A 20,753-nucleotide genomic window follows, 5' to 3' on the forward strand; every position below is an offset into this window, starting at 1 on the left:
TATCAGATAGTAGTTCATATGCATCTAGATCTGGTATGTTTTTATTATTTATTAGTAAACATTTATATCTTACTAGTCACTAGTTACTTTTTAAAAATCATTTTATGTTATGATTAGTCAGAATGGTCACAGTAGAGTTTGATTAAAATTTTAATAGTAAAATCTAAAAAAAAATTTTCAAAAACATAAAGAAGGACTAGTATCTTTTAAAATATCTTAAGCATAAACACTATTATCCAAGACACACAAGTAGCTAATAAATAACTCCTACCATTTAATGTAAAAGATATTAGAAGAAGTTAAAAAGTACTAATACTAATAGCATGAAATTATGTGAAATGTAAAAAAAAAAAGCTTGTCATAAAGATATACCATACCACTCTTCCTCATGACGAGAACATCCCCGCACTCATCCTCGATGGGGAGGAAGATCTCTGGTACAACAATAAGGATCCGCCTTTTGTTTGGAGGGTTAATGGTCCAGACGCAGTCCACATTAGATGGATAGTCACCGGGATAGTTCGGAGATTCGATGTAGCCCATGAAGTCGCCCAGCTCTCCACCACATATCTGATCTGGAATAGACCAGCGGCATGAAGTCCATTCGAAACTGTTTCATTTCATTTGTTTCATTGGTTGTGGATGAGTTCAAAACTTAAATGCCACATTAATTTGCAGTGCAGCAAAAACCAATACGTACAAACAAACGAATGGATTTGCGGGTATTTCTCTTACTTTTGCAGTGAGACACGTTGTTAGCGCCGTCGAAATCTGTAGTGGTGTTTCCAGGGCAGGTGATGCAGTAGTTCTGTCCGGATTCAGACTGATAGGTACCAGCTGGACAGCGGATGCACCGATGTGTGGTGGCATTATAATAATGGCCAAGAGCACAGTGAACTAGAATCAAAGACATTAGGAGACCATCATTGAAAATAGTGCACTGTAAAAAAATGATATGATCAATTGGTCAAGACAACATATGTTTTTAGTTAATTGTAACATATTAAACTAAGTTAATCATGTTCTAACTTAATTTGATAAGTTGCACAAACTGTTTTAAGTCCCTTTAATATTATATGAGTTCAAAAGACTAAGCTGAATTTGATTCAGCTTAAAAATTTAAGGAAACCAGTCATTTTTTACAGTGTGGAAATTGGACAAGCCTGTGTTTAGTCATTCATTTGTGATCAGATGATTTGCATTACCATTAAGCTCACTGTGTTTCCCAGCATACCTTTTCGAGTTGCACACTATATTATATCAGCATTGATATTACAATATACACATCCACAATAGTCACATCGCAGCACATGCAATTGTCATATTTTATCTGCAAAGTTTATCAATTGCATTTGTTTTAAGACGTGGGAATATTAAGCATTTCAAGAGTGTGTAATAGCACAAAAAATTCGAATATTTGTAGGTTTAACAAAGATTTACTTGTACAATGAAAACCGTACAGTAATATTTTAGATTTTAAATTTAAGTTCTGTGTCTGAATACTGTATGAAAACCTTAAAGCACTGTTTAATTCATGTGTACCTGCACTCTATTGTATTGTATTGTTTTGTGTGTGTGTGTGTGTGTGTGTGTGTGTGTGTGTGTGTGTGTATATATACATACATATATATACATACATATATATATATATATATATATATATATACATACATACATACATACATATATATATATATATATATATATATATATATATATATATATATATATATATATATATATATATATATATATATATATATTGCATATTGTATTTAATTAGGGCTGCACAATATATCGATAAAGTATTGTTATTGCGATAATAGTATATGTAATTTCTATATCACAGAGAAGTGCAAAAAATTTCATTCATTTTATGTGTCAAGCATTTGCGCGCTGCATGCATTGATTGTTTATCCAAATCTGATCAATCAGATGGGACCTTCTCTGTGTTCATCATCATCCTCTCCAGTAGGTGCTGTTTAGGTGAACCTAGAGCTGAAAATAAATAGTAATGCTGGGAGACACGAGAGGAAAATGACAACAGCCAATAAGAATCAGAATTTCTGCCGGGGTTTTCAGTCATTTGCAGTTTTTTAAAGGCTAGTTTTTATTTTAATAGCTCAGAAAATGTATATATTTAACCTGTTTATTTGTGTATGATCATTAAATAAATAAAAAATAATAATAAATTGCTGATAAAATTTTATTTATATCGCAGAACTATATATCACAATATTTATTTATTTTTTTATATATAGTGCAGCCAGAGTACCTTTGGCTTCACAGTCTCTAAATGATGTGCTGCCGGTGTGTTTAGTCATGAGTCCTCCGCCACAGGGAAAACACAGCACACGGCCTGGCTCAGGCTGGAAGGTGCCCAGCTGACATGGTTGGCATGGGCGGAAACCATCAGAAGAGAACTGACCGGCTGGACACTGACCTAAAACCAGTGGGGGAAAAAATTACAAAAGTAAATTAGCAAACCTGCAATTATTTGATCAAAAACTTAGCAGTAATATATATATAAATATATATATATATATATATATATAAACACCTTTTTTCTATTTAAATTTAATATTTGAAAATATATTATTACTATGATGGCAAAGTAAAATTGTTAACACCCATTACTCGTTTAAAATGTATTTTAAAAAAATCTAAATATAAATTTGTGGGCAGGCACATTTAAAATAAAAGTCATATATAAAAATCAGAACCTTGTTATTCTAAGGTTACTATAAATTAGAGTTTTTTTTCAAACTCCACAAGGTGGCGCTAAATGCCACGTCAGTGTTAGTACTGAAGTTTAGTTTTGTATGTAGTAATCTACATTTTATATATAGTATATAAAAAGTATATATAGTTTATTTGTTCCATCAATATAGTGCAATTCTATTACAATTTGAAACATTTGCTCAAACAGTGATCAACAAATGCACATGTTCCTCAGTCTGTCATAAGAACTCTCTTATTTGCATGACAATTTAAGATTTTTAAACCGTAGTGACCCTTAATTTCAGCACGTATTGATTAATTCAAATAGGGTGTGGTCTTGCATTAATCATCTCCAATAATCAATAGATGTTTCATTAGCATCACAAAGCTATTCATCGACTGAGTGTCTGATAGCATGCATCCACACACACACACCTCCGCACTCAGAGACGTTTTTGGCTCCTGCGATGCCCTGTCCTTCAGTTCTGGGACAGGGCTCGCAGGACAGCTGGCCTTCCCTGTCTTGATAGGTTCCAAGAGGACACATGACGCACTGTTCCTGTTCTCCACTGTAAAATGTTCCCACAACGCAGCTGACTGGGAGACAAACAGAAATTCACCCAAAAAACATGATTTACAAAAGTGCTTTCAGAAAGAAAATAAAAGCATGATAAAACCTTGTTTCCCAGAATGCTTACCGCACTTCCCATCGGTAAAGACCTGTCCTATACTGCAGGTTTCATCTCCTTCAGTCGTATGTCGTAAAGCATGCTGGGCAACTTCATATGCGGTGCCAGAAAACTGGATGTAGAACTGTTGCTTACTGATGGACTTTCTTAGTGTGCGCATGGCGTTCTGTAATCGCTGTTTGGTTTTCTCGCGAACGCAGTCCAAGTTGCATGATTCTTAAACATAAATAAAAGAAATGTTAGAACTTAACGCTGCAGGCAAGTCAGATTAAATAAAGCCTTGCACAATAGTGAATATAATATTTAATATAATATCTTTTCCGGTAACAGTGGGATTGTAATAATAATGCTAAAAATATATATATATATATGAACTAGTTCTAGGCAAAGATCATATGCTGTAACAGCGAGGCCTGTAGCTTTCATCATAGGTACACCTCAACCATGAGAGACAAGATGTGGAAAAAAATCCAGAAAATCACATTGTGTTTTATTGAATCTATTAGTAAATTCCTTGGTAAAATAAGTATTGGTCACCTAAAAACAAGCAAGATTTCTGCCTCTCACAAACCTTCATCATTGTCTTTAGGAGGCTTCTCTGTAATCCACTTGTTACCTGTATTAATGGTATCTGTTTGAACTCATTATCACTATAAGACACCTATCCACAACCTCAAACACTCAAAATCTAAACTCCATCATGGCCAAAGAGCTGTCAAAGAACACCAAAAACAAATTTGTAGACCTGCACCAGTCAGGCAATACTGAATCTGCAATAGGTAAGAAGCTTGGTGTAAAGAAATCAACTGTGAGAGCAATTATTAAAAAATGGAAGTCATACAAGACCACTGATAACCTCCTTTGATCTGTGGCTTCATTCAAGATCAGCAACACACTGCGCCACCAGGGACTCAAATCCCGCAGTGCCAGACATGTCCCCCTGCTTAAGCCAGTACATGTCAAGGCCCATCTGAAGTTTACTAGAAAGCATTTGAATGATCCAGAAGAGGATTGGGAGAATGGCGTAAGGTCAGATAAAAACCAAAATAGAACTTTCTGGTAAAAACTCAACTTGTTGTGTTTGGAGGACAAAGAATGTTGAGTTGCATCCAAAGAACACCATATCTAATTGAAGCATGGGGGTGGAAACCATACTTTGGGGCTATTTTTCTGCAAAAGGACCAGGAATGCTGATTCGTGTAAAGGGAAAAATGAATGGGGCCATGTGTCGTGAGATTTTGAGTGAAAACCTCCTTCCATCATTGAAGATGAAACATGGCTGGGTCTTTCAGCATAACGATGATCCCAAACATTCGTAAGAAGCATTTCAAGGTCCTGAAGTGGTCTAGCCAGTCTCCAGATCTTTACCCCCTTAAAAATCTTTGGAGGGAGTTGAAAGTCAGTGTTGCCCAAAACATCACTGCTCTAGAGGAGATCTACATAGAGGAATGAGATAAAATACCAGCAACAGTGTGGGAAAACCTTGGGAAGATTTACAGAAAATGGTTGTCCTCTGCCATTGCCAACAAAGGGTATATAACAAAGTATTGAGATTAAATTTAGGTATTGACCAAATACTTATTTTTCCACGGAAATTTGCAAATAATTTTTTAAAAAATCCTACAATGTGATTTTCTGGATTTTTTTCTGATTTCGTCTCTAATAGTTGAGGTGTACCTATGATGAAAATTACAGGCCACACCTGATGAAGACCATGTCGGTCGAAACCTTGTGTGAGACCTGATGAAGACCATGTTGGTCGAAACGTTGTGTAAGTGAAATTAAAGACTTTTGAGAGCTATGTAAAAACACCCAAATCCTACATTTGCAATGTATTAAATAATTATTTAAACATATGCAGGCAATGTTACCTGAGGCTTCTTCTTCTTTCATTTCCATCTCAAACTCTGCTGTAATGTGCGAGACTTCCTTTGAGGGAGATTTCCGGCCCCTACGGCGCTTTTTGGAAGAGTCGCACTTCAGATTCACAAATGTTACCTGACAGTCGTCTGTGCAAGGGAACTGGCCAGCTGATGAAAGAAAAAGAAACATGAAATATGAAAAGTGAATCAGGGAAAGCAAAAGAGGAATAAGGAAGAACTGATGAGAAAGGAATTGGCACAGAAAAGGAAATAAAGGAACAAAGGCAAAAGATAAAGAAAAAGAGGAAAAAAAAAAAGAAAAAGGAAGAATGAAAAAAGACAAGAGAAATGAGAAACAGGAGAAGAAAATGAACAGTAGCTGAAACAGGAAAAGAAACAAGACTTATGAGAACAGAGAAGAAAAAGAAATGAAAACAACAACATGGAAAAGAAAAAACAAAAGTATGAAAAAAAACAACGAAAAGAGAACAGAAAAAGAAGATAGAAATCAATACAATTAAAGGAATGGGAAAAATTGCTGTGAGGAAAGTGAAACAAAATAAATGAGAGGAAAAAAAACAAAGGAAATAAATCAGGAAATAAAAAGGGAACAAAGGGAACAAAACAAATGAAAAGAAGAAGAAACGGAAAATAAAAAGGATATAAATATATAAAAAACAGGAAACAGAAGATGCTCAATAGGAAGAAAAACAGGAAACAAATGAAAAAGGAAAAATATGAAAGGAATGAAATGACACAGGAAATCAAATCAAATCACTTTTATTTGTCACCTCATCAGCAGCACGTGTGCTATGATAAGTGAAAAGCTTAGGTGCTGGCTCCAAAGGAAATAAAAAGGAAATAAAAGTACAAATGCAAAAATAAAGGAAAGAAGAGGAAAGAAAAAATGAACAGCAGCTGAAACAGGAAAAGTAAAGGAAGTAAGACGAAAGAGAAAAGAAAAGAGAAAGAAATGAGAAAACAACATGCAAAAGAAAAATGAAAGATTAAAAATAAACAAAAATAATGGGGAAAAGAGAACAGAAAAAAACGGCAGTGAAGGACGTGAAACAAAACAAGTCAGAAGTGGAAATAAGAAAATAATTCAGGAAATGAAAAGGCATAAGAAGCAAAACAAATTAAATGAACAGGAAGAGAAAATGAAAAGGACACAAATATAAAAAACAGAAAATGGAAGAAGGTCAACAAATGGAAACAAAAAAATAAAAATAAAGGAGGAGAGAACAAAATGCTAAACAAAGGCAAACAGAAAAAGTGGAACTTCGTGAGAGGATTCACGCTGTAAAAAATGCAGGGTGACACAATTCTCCATGTCTCAAAACCAATCAATTAAGTTAACCTAATCGCTTTTTTTTTTTTTTTTTTTTACAAATATATGTGGATTAAACATAAAACAATTAAGTTGTCCCCCCAAAAACTTGAGGATTGTGTAGTTTCAACTCATCTTAAATAAGTAGTTTGAACAAGAAGCACAATCTGTTTTGTTCATCTTTTAATTAATTTGGAAGCGTTTGCGATGTGATGATGTCTCACCCTGAAGGCCCTGCTTCCCCATGTCTCTGTGTTTCTCCTTGTTGCGGGGTCTCATGTGGCACTTGGCGTCTTTGATCTTAAAGCGGGCTTTCTGCTTCACAGGCTGCGCCAGCATCTCTGGTGGACAGAAAAATCAGCAAAAGTCTCACTTTAACTTTGGATAATAATCATGGAAAACAACAAAAATATGAGCCCTTTATAAAATCCAACATTCGAACACACTAAATCTGTCCTGTGGGCTGAGTGGCCCCGTTCCAAAGTATTAAAAAATGCGAGGATCTAGTTTTTAGTGCAACAAGTCCAAATTCAGTGCGAGAATGAAAACGGCGGGTCAGGAGTTGAAGTGAGAACACACACTGTGGTTGAGGACTTCAAGAACCATATTGAGCGTGTGGTGGTTTTGGATCGAGAGGGTTTGGTAGTGACCCTTTTAGCAATGTGGTTTTTTTTAATTATTATTATTATTTTGCAGAATGTGTGAATCAAGCGCGAACCGTCTGTTTACTCGTTCTCTTTGGGCCCCGTGTGGACAGGCCCTCAAGAGCGGCCGTGGTAGAATCTCGTCTGTGTATTTCAAATCTGTCAGCATGTAGATGTGCAGCCAGAACAGAGTCATTTAATCAGGTTCACAGCATTTCTATGTACGCCGTCCAAAACAAGAAGCGGCGTCTGTGTGTGTGCGTGTGTGTGTGTATGCGAGCATTTCGAAGCAGTCTGTCTGTCTTGCTCTGCTGTCCAAAACCTACACAATGAACCACATGGGGAATGTCGAATTCTGAGAGTGGGAAGAGTCGTGGGGATATTAGTGACCTCAGCAGGGTTGAATGATTGAAGCTGTCTGTGTATCTGAATGCATTGGATGATTCAGAGTCTGTCATGTAATGTAATGGTGTGGAACACGTCACGCTGCATGACTCTTTTACTGTTGTCCTGTCTGATCTGATCTCTGCTGGACGGGCCACAACATAAAAAGGCGTAAAGGGATTGCAGAAAAAGGAAAAGACCAGTGAATGTCAAAGAGAACTGAGAAGAGGTGTAGACACGATGTAAGAAAAGAAAAGGAAGAGGTACAAGACTGAAATTAAATAAAATATGAAAAGGAAAGTAAAGGAAAGGTAATGAAAGATGAAAGGTAAAGTAAAAGAAATGAAAGTAAAAGGAATAATTAAAAGGAAAGGAAAGGAAAGGAAAGGGAAATTAAATAAAATATGAAAAGGAAAGTAAAGGAAAGGTAATGAAAGATAAAAGGTAAAGTAAAAGAAAGGAAAGTAAAAGGAATAATTAAAAGGAAAGGAAAGGGAAATTAAAGAAAATATGAAATTAACGTAAAAATGAAAATAACAGAAAATAAAATAAAAGATAAAAGGAAGGGAAGGGAAAGGAAAAATTAAAGTAAGTGAAAGGCGAAAAGGAAATGAAAGATGAAAAGGAAAGTAAAGAAAATGATAGGAACTGAGAAAAGAAATACGAAATAGAAAAGGAAATGAAATAAAAGATGGAAAAGAAAGTAAAATGAAAAGTAAATGTAAGTAAATGAAAGGAAAGGAGAGAAAAGGAAAGTGATAAAGATGAAGTAAAAGAAATAGAATAAGACTGGAAAAACACAAGTGAAAGTGAAGAAAAGAAAACAGAAAAAGAGAAAAAGAGAAAAAAATATATAAGAAAGAAAAATAGAAAATAAATCAGTTCAAAAAGAGGAAAAGAAAGGAAAAATCAAACAAGAAACTGAACGTAAAATGAAAGGGTATGGAAACAGAAAAAATAATTTGGAAAAGAAACAAGAAAAATAAAGAAAAAAAATAAAAATGAAAAAGAAAACTAGGAAAAATGCACCTAAGAGAGGAAAGAAAACAGAAAAAGGGAAATGAAAGAGAAAAAGAAAAAAGTTAAGGCAAAGCAAACAAAAACAATGATAAAACTGAACAAAAATAATGAGGGAAAAATGAAAAGAGCAAAGAAAATAAATTTTTTGTAGATTTTGTAGTGAGTACTTGTTTTACTTCATTCATCGCAGCTTTCGTAATACATAGCAGACTACCATTTGTAGTGCACACTTGACTGTTAATAACCCTACATAGTAAGCATGTTTTACAGGAGAATATGCACCTCTAGTCTCACAGCATAAACATTAATGCAGTAAATGTATGCAGTTTTGGCGGCACGGTGGCTCACTGGTTAGCATTGTCACCTCACAGCAAGAAGGTTTCTGGTTTGAGTCCTAGCTGGGCCAGTTGGCATTTCTGTGCAAAGTTTCTGTGTTCGTGTGGGTTTCCTCCAGATACTTTGATTCCCCCCACAGTCCAAATTCACAGCAAGTGAATTGATAAAATTTGCCATAGTGTATAAATGTGTGTGGGAATGTGAGAGTGTATGGGTGTTTCCCAATACTGTGTTTCGATTGAAAGGGCATCCGCTGCGCAAAACATGTGCCGGAATAGTTGGCGGTTCATTCCGTTGTGGCGACCCCTAATCAATAAGGGACTAAACCGAAGGAAAATGAATGAATGAATGTACCAGTTTTACCTGTGCAGGTTTGCAGGGAGCTGCTGCTGGAAGTTGTGATGTTTCTCTTCAGTGGAGCTTTACCTGGCTGGACAGGTACACCGCAGCTCAGTGTATAACTGTTTTCTGAGTCTAAATTACACAAGCACACACACACACACACACACACACACAAACACACACACACACACACACAAACACACACAAAAACACATTTAAACAGATGTTCCAGGTGGTTCATGCACCTGAGTAATATTTTGTTGTGCTTGTGCATGATTGTGTGTGTGTGTGTGTGTGTGTGTGTGTGTGTGTGTGTGTGTGTGAATAGAAGGCTGGCTGTCAGGAAGATAGAGTACTGGGAAGTTGTCTAGAGAGTCATTGGCCTGACTTCGGCCTTGCCACAAATCGTCCAATGGCAGGCTGAGTATTTCTGTTGGCATGAGGCTCCAGACCCCGGGTGAACAGGATTAAAAGAGGTTTTATGCAGCTTTAGAGCTCACTGCGTGAACCCGGGAGACCATTAACACACAAGCACAGAGAATCCATAGCCATAAACACACACACACACACAAAGATGCACATAAAAACAAACGATTATATACTAAGATTTGCAAACATCATATTTACAGATGAAAGTTTTTTATTCGCTTGATTTTTTCTGGTATATTCTTTCCGGATTGGTGCATACCTATTTTTGGAGTGCATGCTAGAATGTATAGTGCATGTTATTAATGCTTCTGTCAATTCTGCATTGGTAAATTGCTTTCTTCAGTATTGTTTTACAGTTTATTTAGTTTATTTATCAGTGATTAAAAAAAATGTTCTCTGCAATTTTTAAGATAAATGATCAGAAATGTGGAATATTTCGCAGTACTTACTAGACTTTTTTGTGCATATCAATTTTAATATTGCATTGGGATGTTTCGCCATATGTTTCACCATATATCTTTTTGGACAATATATATTTTTTACATTTGTATTTATAAAAAATTATATTATCTGAAATTCTGAAAATATATTCGCATCACTTACAGTATTATATAAGTCATGATTATCTTGCTTTAACCATGAAACATAGTATATTTTACAACCTTTGTGCTTTAAATAACCAAAAGTATTTTTTGTTTTTGGAAGTGGAGAACAGACTGTTGTGCACAGTATTTAACTGTAGTTGGGGAAAATGTGGCCCTTTTGTAAGATCTGTGTGAATTTGTATATCAGGTATTTTTTAAAAGTTACTGCTGGGTGCTAATATGTTTATACACATTCCTCCAAGCCAATGATCCTTGCAAAAAAAATTGTCAGAGAGAAGTTTTGGTCATGTAACACCTTAATACCTTTAACAAATCAGTTCCTCAGAGATGATATGAAATATCATTTCAACATTCCTTTCCCACATCAGTGTCAAAAATCACATTGAAGTGAATCATTTTGGGCGAAGCATGCAAAAAATGTTGCAAGTTATCAACCACTAGAGAGCAGCATAGGACAGCAACAGTTTCTGCCCACAACCATGAAAGCAGGGCTAAACCTACATACACTCAACGGCCACTTTATTAGGTACACCTGTCCAACTGCTCGTTAACGTTCAGGCTGGTGGTGGTGGTGTGGGAGATCTGTTCTTGGCCCACTTTGTGCCCATTAGTAACTATTGAGCATCATGTCACCGCCACAGCCTACCAGAGTATTGTTGCTGACCATCTCCATCACTTTATGACCACAGTGTACCCATCTTCTGATGGCTACTTCCAGCAGGATAACGCACCATGTCATAAAGCGCAAATCATCTTAGACTGGTTTCTTGAACATGACAATGAGTTCAAAGTACTCAAATGGCCTCCACAGTCACCACATCTCAATCCAATAGAGCACTTTGGGATGTACTGGAACGGGAGATTTGCATCATGGATGTGCAACCTACAAATCTGCAGCAACTGCGTGATGCTATCATGTCAACATGGACCGAAGTCTGTGAGGAATATTTCCAGAACCTTGTTGAATCTTCTGTTCAACCTAACAACCTAACCTGTGTACCTAATAAGTGTAAATATTTGCCTTTAAACTGCAATTCATGGCATGCAATTTCTAAGCAACACTTACCTTCCTCAAAAATGAGGTACTAACCTGCTAGAAAGAGTGCGTTTGATGGACAGGAAAGTGAACACACCTCTCCTCCACCTGTCTTAGTGCAGCTGAGTTGAGCACGTGGTGGCGGTTTTCCATTCTGGAGGCATTTTACCGCCTCTGAGGGCCAAGTAAGGTATTGTTACTATTGAAACAGTAAACATTTTTGGGGTGTTTAGAGATTGGGGGTGAATAGAAGACTTACCAACACAGTCTTTCTTGTTCCAGTGGAGCTTTTGTCCAGGAGGACACACACACTCGTAACTGCCCGGTGTGTTCACACAGCCGTGTTCACAGCTTCCGTTATTGATGCTGCACTCGTCAATATCTGTCACGCACAGATGTCAGTTAATTCATCAAAATGTGGCTGTTCATATTTTTTGAAAGTGTGCGAACTAGGCATGGGTCGGTATATGATTCTGGCAGCATGATAACCTTGGATGAAAATATCACGATATTGTGATTCCTGCTCTAAAATGTTCTATTTAATTATCTGAGTAAAAAACAACTACTCCCCCCCCCCCCCCCCCCCCCATTTAATATAGTAATATTTTAATATTTTTCAATATAAAGTCCATCTTTGGATATTTCTCTTTTCTTTGCATATAAAGTAAGCCATTGCACTGTGTTCAGGTCTATTTTATGCTTAGATGTTGGTGTATTGGTGATTTGTTTTACAGATGTTTCCAGAATCATGGGCTGACCAGTAGATTTTGATGTGGATGGTCTTTTGCTGCTGGAGATACTGTTGCCCTAAAAAACTAGACAAAATAATTGTAAAAAAAAAACCCATGTAAAAACATATTATATACACCATAGGAAAATTTTAGCAGTTTTAAAACCATGACTTTTCCAAATCGTGGTAAACCTTGAAACCGGTCATCGTCCCATGCCTAGTGGGAATCATTGAAAACTCACCGCCGCAGTGTGTGAAGCCATAGAGACTGTAGCCTTTGTGGCAAACACACTCAAAGCTACCAGGGTAGTTGATGCAGACGTGATCACACGTCCTCTCAAAGGAGCACTCGTCAATATCTGCAGAGGACAAATACACAGCTTGTCAATACGACGTCTAAAGACATGCCAAAAACATGTCAAATATGGAGATCTATTTGATGTCAAAACCATGACGTCCATTTGACATCCACACATTGATGCCCTTTTGATCACCAAAGTAACAACACAACATGTATAATAATATAAGTAAAGCTTTAGTAATCTGAATGCTTCAAAATGATCAAATTAGAGTGGATTTTGTATTTCTACAATGCATGTCAACTATCTTGGTGTCAAAAGGACATCAAATTGACATCTGACATTGGCGTCAAAAATTGATTACAGTCTTGTAATCCGACTTTGATGTGTTTTTGATAGATGTCAATTTGAAGGTAATCAATTGACATCAAATCAATGTCAAAATCCATTTGTGTGTATATATATATATATATATATATATATATATATATATATATATATATATATATATATATATATATATATATATATATATACACACACACACACACACACACACACACAGTTGAAGTCAGAATTATTAGCCCCCCTTTGAATTTTTTACTTTTTAAAATATTTTCTAAACGATGTTTAACAGAGCAATGAAATTTTAACAGTATGTCTGATAATATTTTTTCTTTTAAAGAAAGTCTTAATTGTTTTATTTTGGCTAGAATAAAAGCAGTATTTAATTTTTTTAAAAGCCACTTTAAGGACAAAATTATTACCCCATTAAGCTATAAATTTTTTTGATAGTCTACAGAACAAACCATCGTTAAACAATAACTTGCCTAATCACCCTATACCTGATTAACCTAGTTAAGCCTTATAAAATGTCACTTTAAGCTGTAAAGAAGTGTCTTGAAAAATATCTAGATGAATTAAAGATAAATTGAATTGAATTGAATAAAGAGTGTCAAAGATACAAAAATGGGATAAAGGCACAAAAAGTGGCATAAAACCCTAGTCTTTAAAAGCTGTATAATGAATGAATTAATGAATTAATTAATTGGCTATTCAAACCTAAAATCATTTTTTCACAGAAACGATAAATGCTGATGAATACTGTTATATATTTCCAACATATTTGTATTTCTTTTTAATATTATCTAATCATGTTTTATATGATTAAGTAATCATAGACTAATTGTATTCATTAATTTATAATGTATATAATTATTTTATCAAATTATATTACTGCTTTCTAAAATATCAACCTCTACCAAATGGTTGATATGTCGCTTGATGGTAAAATTACTGGAATTAATACTATGAAAAATCTGAAAATACGAAGTGGAAGACCAATTTATTTGAGAACATAATCAAAATAAAACATTTTTGAATACTGAATCATCTTTATTTTTTGAAGTGTGCCATAAAATATATCACATTCTCATTTAACATGTTTTTTTTTTGTTGTTGTTTTTTACAATAAAACCAAAACCAAGTGTAGAAGTGCAACAGGATTATGATTGTTGGATTTTTTTTTTTTGTTGCCAACAATGCTGTGTGTGTGAGCTTTTATTTAAAACAGTCATTCTTTAAATGACTTTTATTTAAAACAATCAAAATATGGTCAACCATTTGGTGGAGCAGACAGTTAGACAGGGTTAGTCTTTTATAAGAGCAGCCTAAACATTTTTCTAAACATCACATTTTGTTTTTCACAGAACAACAACAAAAACTAGCCCCAAAAGGGGTTTTCACAGAGAAATGCAATCAAAGACCAAATTTATGTTCCCTAAAGAACCATATTCATGAGCTTTTCATTAACCTAAACAACGTTTTTCCATTATAAAATGGAAAGCTTTCATAACGGTTAAGAGTTCTTCATGAAACCCTTGATGCCAATAAAGAACCTTTAATTGTATACAAATCAATTCAAATTAAACCATAAAGTGCCATACTAAAAACTCATGTAATGTACATCAAAATGCAGTGGTGTGCAGTGTGAATGGTGGCTTACCTTGACAGGTGCGCTCATTGGTCAGAAGTTTGTGTCCTTTCTGACAGCTGCACTCAAAACTGCCCACAGTATTACGACAGAAATGATCGCAACCCCCATTATTCTCCAAACATTCGTCAATATCTGCAGAGAACAGGAAGACGATGATGAGAATTGTGAAAATACGCTCATACGTGGGTGTAAAACTAGTACAGCCATAACAGCTTTTTGGATAAACAGTTTTCCTAAACAGACAGGCACATACACAGTTCCACAACATCATCTTAAATATATCAGCCAACCCTGGCATGCTGTCCACAAACCCAATAAAAGCTAATCCCGTCAACAAATGTGTAGGAAACTGTGTGTGTGTGTGTGGAGTTTGGGGTTTCCTCTGCAGTTATTTCAGGAGCTGTATAGCAAACACACACTTTGCACTAATATTAACTGTTGGACAGAAAGTTTCCACTAGCTCAAGACCACAGGTACACATGATAGCTGAACACTGGGGCGGCGCCGTTACACAAGATGGGAAACATACAGTAGTACAGTTTAGTTCATCCAATTCACCTATAGCGCATGTCTTTGGACTGTGGGACACTCCACACTGAAATGCCAACTGACCCAGCCATTACACAAACACTAGTTGTAAGAGCTATTTTAAGTAATGAATAATAAATGTTCTAAAATAACATCTTTTCTTTCTTTCTGATTAAAGACAAAACGCATTAATAGCAATATAATCTGATCCTTTAATCACTGAATAAATCATGAAATCTACTCTGAGAGATCTTGACAGCATCAGCCAGATAAAAGCAAGCGTGAGCCTGTGCTGTGAGGTCATTCAGTCTTCATGACCCAGAGGAAGTGCTTTATCATCTCTGACAGTTTATTTCCTGTCTACCTGTCAGATATGTGGTAGGTTCAGGCCAATACAGTACATGAATGCTGCTATAAATCATTTGAATCTCTGCATTGCATTGGTGACTGTTTTTTTTTAGCAAGCTAAATTTCATTTTAAAGGGGACCTATTGTGCAAAAATTATGTTTATAAGGGGTTTAAACACAGTTGTGTGGCAACAGTCTGTGAATACAGCCAACTTATAATGGTAAAAATGTATTGATTTTATTTTTAATAATTACACTTGATAAAAACAAGCACTTTGATTGACATTCTCTCTTTGTACGTGTCATCAGAGGGGGAAAGCTCCTCCCATTAGTGAAAATCTCTCACTCATTAGCAAAGGAGGTTAGTCTTGTTTTTGAATCTGCCACTATGCGGACACACTGGCATTTGTAGCTCCGCCCTCTTTTGAAAATTTCTTTTTTATCTCAGTTGAATTTGAAGCGACAGTCACCAAAGTGGCACGATTAGGATCAAAGCCTAAAAGGGGTAGTTTCAAATAGTTATAAAACATTATTTGTGTAGTATTTAGAGCTGAAACTTCACATACACACTTATTTTGCATCTTAGGCATAATAGGTCCCCTTTAATATTGATTTTCTAAGTATTTATTTTATTTTTACATTGTGATTTATTAAATCTACTCATTAAAGTTAAAATGATAATGATATTAAGAAAACCCTATTCACTTATTATTTTACTAATAATCTAGCTAATTGGGTACGTTACATAAGGAATTTCAGAAATTCAACTAATTGTAAAAAACTTCGAGAGAGGAAAAATATGTAAAACAGTGCTTATTTAAGCCCTTACTGTATATCAATGCCATAAAATATACACATAAATTACTAATAATATTATTATTAGGGCGACATGGTGGCTCAGTGGTTAGCACTGTCACCTCACAGCAAAAAGTTGCTGGTTCGAGTCCCGGCTGGGAAAAAACTAAATTGGCTGTAGAGTATTTGTGTGTATGGATGTTTCCCAGTACTGGGTTGCAGCTGGAAGGGCATCCGCTGGGTAAAATATATGCTTTATAAGCTGGTGGTTCATTCCACTTTGGCGAATCCTGATGAATAAAGGGAATAAGCCGAAGGAAAATGAATGATTATTATCATTATTATTATTATTATTATTATTATTATTATTATTATTATTATTATTATTATTATTATTATTATTATTATTATTATTATTAATATTATGTTAATTTGCATTGAAGTGCCACAAAAATAAATATACAGAATATTTTCCAATTATTTAGGCTTAGTCCCTTTATTAATCTGGGCTCGAACCAGCGACCTTCTCACTGTGCGGCAATTGTGCTACCCACTGTGCCACCGTGCTGCCCCAAATCAAATCATAGAATCTAATAAAGCTGTTTTAAAGTCATTTACAATTTCCAATGATCTAAATTGCAGCTTCATAACTGATTTAACATCACGCCGATAGCACAAGTTATTGCACAAATGACCTAATGGAACGTTTAACAGTGATTGAGCGCTCAACACTTCCCTAAAACACACACACTCACACACACACACTTTATTCGAGCGGCTCCTTAGCGCAGGCAGGGGGCTAATGATATTCCACATAATGGAGTTTAATGGGACTAAATAAGCTTTGAGTTTAAGCAAACACTGGACATTTTTCACATCTGTAAATGATAATCAACTGCAGGGGTGAAGACTGCGGGATCCATCCTGCGTCCTTTCTGACAACACAGCCGTCCCAAATCGTCCTCCTAAAACAAGTGCTTTCGCTAACTTGATCTGATCGGGAAAAAGAAAAGGGCCTGCGTAAATCCCCGCGAGCTCCGAACACAGGGACGTGTGTAGCCTCACCAAATATTTAGAGAAAAAAAGCAATTAAAATTAATGCATTTGTGGAAACGTGAACCTCTACAAATACGTTTTTTTCAGCTAAAGCGATCGTATTCAGGCTGCTCACCTCAGGCTAGCTAATCTCTGAGAAATGCGCCGTTGAGCGCGCCAGTGTATTTTTTGGAGATTTAAATGGCCTGTTTTATTTGCTTTGTTCATAAAGGGATTTTGCCATGTAATAACAGGCGCTGCTTGTCCAGAGCCGCCAGGAAAAACCAGCGTGATTTCAGCCCCCCGACACTAAAACTCTTCGGGGTCCGCCGGGGCCGATGTCATCCGAGGTGATGCCGCCTGGCTGGTATTGAGCGGATTACCATAGTAATACGAATGGATCCTCTGTGCCCTGATCTAATGGAGAAAACAGGCCTGCTGAATGATAGTCTGTTCACACACTGTAAAAACATGCTGGTTCCACACAATCAGTTTGTGTTGAGACAACATGACGGAATTAAGTTTTTACAAATTTAAGTAAAGTGAACATAAAACAATTAAGTTGTCCCCCCCAGAAAAACTCAAGAATTGTGTTGTTTCAGCTCATTTTAAATAAGTAGTTTGTACAAACAGCAAATATATGTATATTTTAAATGCATACAGGGCAGCCAATTAATCTTTCATGTTTTGGTAATTAAATCTATAGCATTGTAATTGCAGGTGCATCACGGTGGCGCTGTGGGTAGCACGATCACTTTGCAGCAAGAAGGTCACTGGTTCAAGCCCCTGCTTTGTCAGTTGGCATTTCTGTGTGGAGTTAGCAAGTTCTCATGTGTTGGTGTGGGTTTCCTCCGGGTGCTCTGGTTTCCCCCACAGTCCACAGTAAGGTAAATTGGCCATAGTGTGTGAGTGTGAATGTAAGAGTTTTCCAGTACTGGGTTGCAGCTGGAAGGGCATCCGCTGCGTAAAGAATATACTGAATAAGTTGGTAGTTCATTCCGCTGTGGTGACCCCTGATGAATAAAGGGACTAAGCCAAACAGAATATGAATGAATGATTGAATGTACATATCAATGGGCTATACTGCATGCACACAGACTTAATTTTCAGCCAGGCAGCACAAGGGCTTCCGGTAAACTGTCTTTCCATTACAAAATTGTCCCGTTTAAGATCTAATTTCTTTAAAAATCAGTAATCTTCACTGCCTGCTAGATATACGATATGAAGTGGGTCTCAGATCAGACAAGAAGCACTGCTTTAAATTCCATTTCCCATGTCTTTAAAACATGCCCGTTTATTTTACTCCAGTATTTTCAACGGAATTTTGGATTGTTGCTACTGGAAGCGCTAATGGTTATAGCGGTCTTTCATCTTGTTTTTCGCTTGAACAACTAAATGAATGCTTAACTCTATTTGACTGTATGTAATTATACTACCACATCAATGCTGTTAAAGCAACCTTGTGAAATTAAAAATAGTCACATTAAGCTTTCATTGGAAGTTTATCATTGGCTTTAAAACTGTAGCTGTGCATAGAGAGCATTGTGCTTGCCTGGAAACTTTAGAACACTTTAGTGCACTCAAAAACAAAGGCTGGATAATTTCACCCCTAGTTGGGTAAATATGGGCATATTTTATATTTGGTCCTTTAAATTAAATTTCGAAATTAAATCAACATGTTGAGTTTTGTCCATATTTTGGTCAAAAAGTGTAACCAGCATTTCTTTGAGAGGATATAAATATAAACCATATATAAAATATTTCAAATTCTAATTTCTGATTATCTAATTATGACAGTTTTTTAAATATATTTATTTACTTGCAAACACCATGCTTATAATAAGACTAATAATATTATGCAAATAATTTCTTATTATAATTTATAATTCATCAATATTATCATTATTATTATTATAACAACAATAATGACTTATTTGTATATTATTATTATTATTATTATTATTATTATTATTATTATTATTATTGTAAGCATATATAAGTTTTATATAAGCTATATATTTTGTAATCTAGTTAATTTGACTTAAGCTAACGAAAACTCTTCAGGGTTCGTCGGGGCCGATACGGTCAATATGGACATAATTTATATTTGGTCCCTTAAATTAAAATTAAATCAACATGTTGGGTTTTGTCCATATTTTGGTTAAAATGACTTACCAGCATTTTTTTTTGAGTATATATATATATATATATATATATATATATATATATATATATATATATATATATATATATATAAATTAATATAAAATTAAAATAAAAAAGTTGTTATTATTATTTAAAATGCATTATTATTATTATTATTATTATTATTATTATTATTATTATAAGCATATAAAGTTTTATCTAAATCTTATATTTTATAATTTAGTTAATTTGACATAAAGCTAACTATCCTGAATATTTAAATAATATTTTATGTAAAAACACTTTGAAAAATTAAGTGATTAAAATGCTAGCAGATTTGAAAAGAAAAAATCCAAATCTTATTTTCATAAGATAATAATATGATCTTAAATAAATAAAAACGAATCTTATTTTATTGTATTCTGCTTATGATAATAATAATAAAAATAATAATAATAATATATTTCTTTATTGTTTTATTATTATTATTATTAGTGTTACTTTTATTTAAAACTGTAATTGCCTTTTTAGTGCCTCGAAGAAAACCAATTATATTTAATATTTAAATTACTATTAGCATTATTATTTATTATTATTTACTAACATGCATTCTGCTTATTCTGAAAATGTTGCGATCAGCCATAACCATGACTAATGCAAAAATCTGAAACCATTTCAGTCCCAAACACGCAAATATGCAGGCCAGCGGAGACGTGCCTCGAGTACCATCACCCGGACCGAGAAAACACTCACACACGCACACAAGACAAACTATTCCTTCCCATAATTCATTTCCCCCGATGACACTGTACACACACACCTTCTAATCAAACATCTGGAAACTGTTCGCAGGCGTTTCAATCACTCTCCCTATCCTCCCTCGCTCACTATCTAGCATCTGTCAGCGTAAGGCTCTGCTGTCTGTCATCGTCCATGAAGGGCCTTTTATCAAATTCAGCCATTTAAACATGCCCTAAATAGTTTATATTGAAGTGATTATGTTAGAGAGGCAAGAAGAGGCAGATCCACACGAGACCACTGAGCGAGAAATAAAGGAAAGATTATACCGGAAAAATAACACACATATGCTTTTATTATAGTAATAGTTAAAATAGTTAAAATTAAAATGATATAAAAACGAACGGATAGTTGTCACCATATTTTCACAGCTGATTGGTTACACTTTGAACTGCAAATTGTTTTGTATAATGCCTCAAATGATTTGTTTAAATATGCAGATGAGGATTAATTATGCGCTAATTTGCTTACATTTATTGCACATTATTATGAAGATGGAGTCAGAATACCAAGCACAGCAGAATGAACCACCGATTTGATTTAATTTAATTTAATTTTATTTTATTTTATTATTTTATTTTTTAAAAATATTTTTATTTTATTATTTTATTTATTTATTTATTTATTTATTTATTTATTTATTTATTTTTATTATATTATATTTTATTTTTTTATTATTTT

The 20,753-nt window shown here is 34.8% G+C and overlaps 1 protein-coding gene across 2 annotated transcripts in view; it reads right to left on the bottom strand.

Moving 5' to 3' along the window:
* Nucleotides 1-20,753, bottom strand: part of scube1 (signal peptide, CUB domain, EGF-like 1) — a 101,818-nt gene that overhangs the window by 2,256 nt on the left and 78,809 nt on the right. For both annotated transcript variants that reach the window (NM_001260500.2, NM_001328599.1), the window contains 12 exons: nucleotides 14,433-14,555; nucleotides 12,371-12,487; nucleotides 11,658-11,780; nucleotides 11,453-11,572; nucleotides 9,350-9,460; nucleotides 6,827-6,943; nucleotides 5,282-5,440; nucleotides 3,420-3,626; nucleotides 3,157-3,318; nucleotides 2,276-2,443; nucleotides 736-897; nucleotides 378-575 (listed from right to left, as the gene is read on the bottom strand). In NM_001260500.2, the coding sequence (NP_001247429.2) occupies nucleotides 378-575; nucleotides 736-897; nucleotides 2,276-2,443; nucleotides 3,157-3,318; nucleotides 3,420-3,626; nucleotides 5,282-5,440; nucleotides 6,827-6,943; nucleotides 9,350-9,460; nucleotides 11,453-11,572; nucleotides 11,658-11,780; nucleotides 12,371-12,487; nucleotides 14,433-14,555 (1,767 nt within the window). The remainder of the gene's footprint in view (nucleotides 1-377; nucleotides 576-735; nucleotides 898-2,275; nucleotides 2,444-3,156; nucleotides 3,319-3,419; nucleotides 3,627-5,281; nucleotides 5,441-6,826; nucleotides 6,944-9,349; nucleotides 9,461-11,452; nucleotides 11,573-11,657; nucleotides 11,781-12,370; nucleotides 12,488-14,432; nucleotides 14,556-20,753) is intronic.

This window comes from Danio rerio, chromosome 4, assembly GCF_049306965.1.
Source record: "Danio rerio strain Tuebingen ecotype United States chromosome 4, GRCz12tu, whole genome shotgun sequence".
Classification (NCBI taxonomy): Eukaryota; Metazoa; Chordata; class Actinopteri; order Cypriniformes; family Danionidae; genus Danio; species Danio rerio.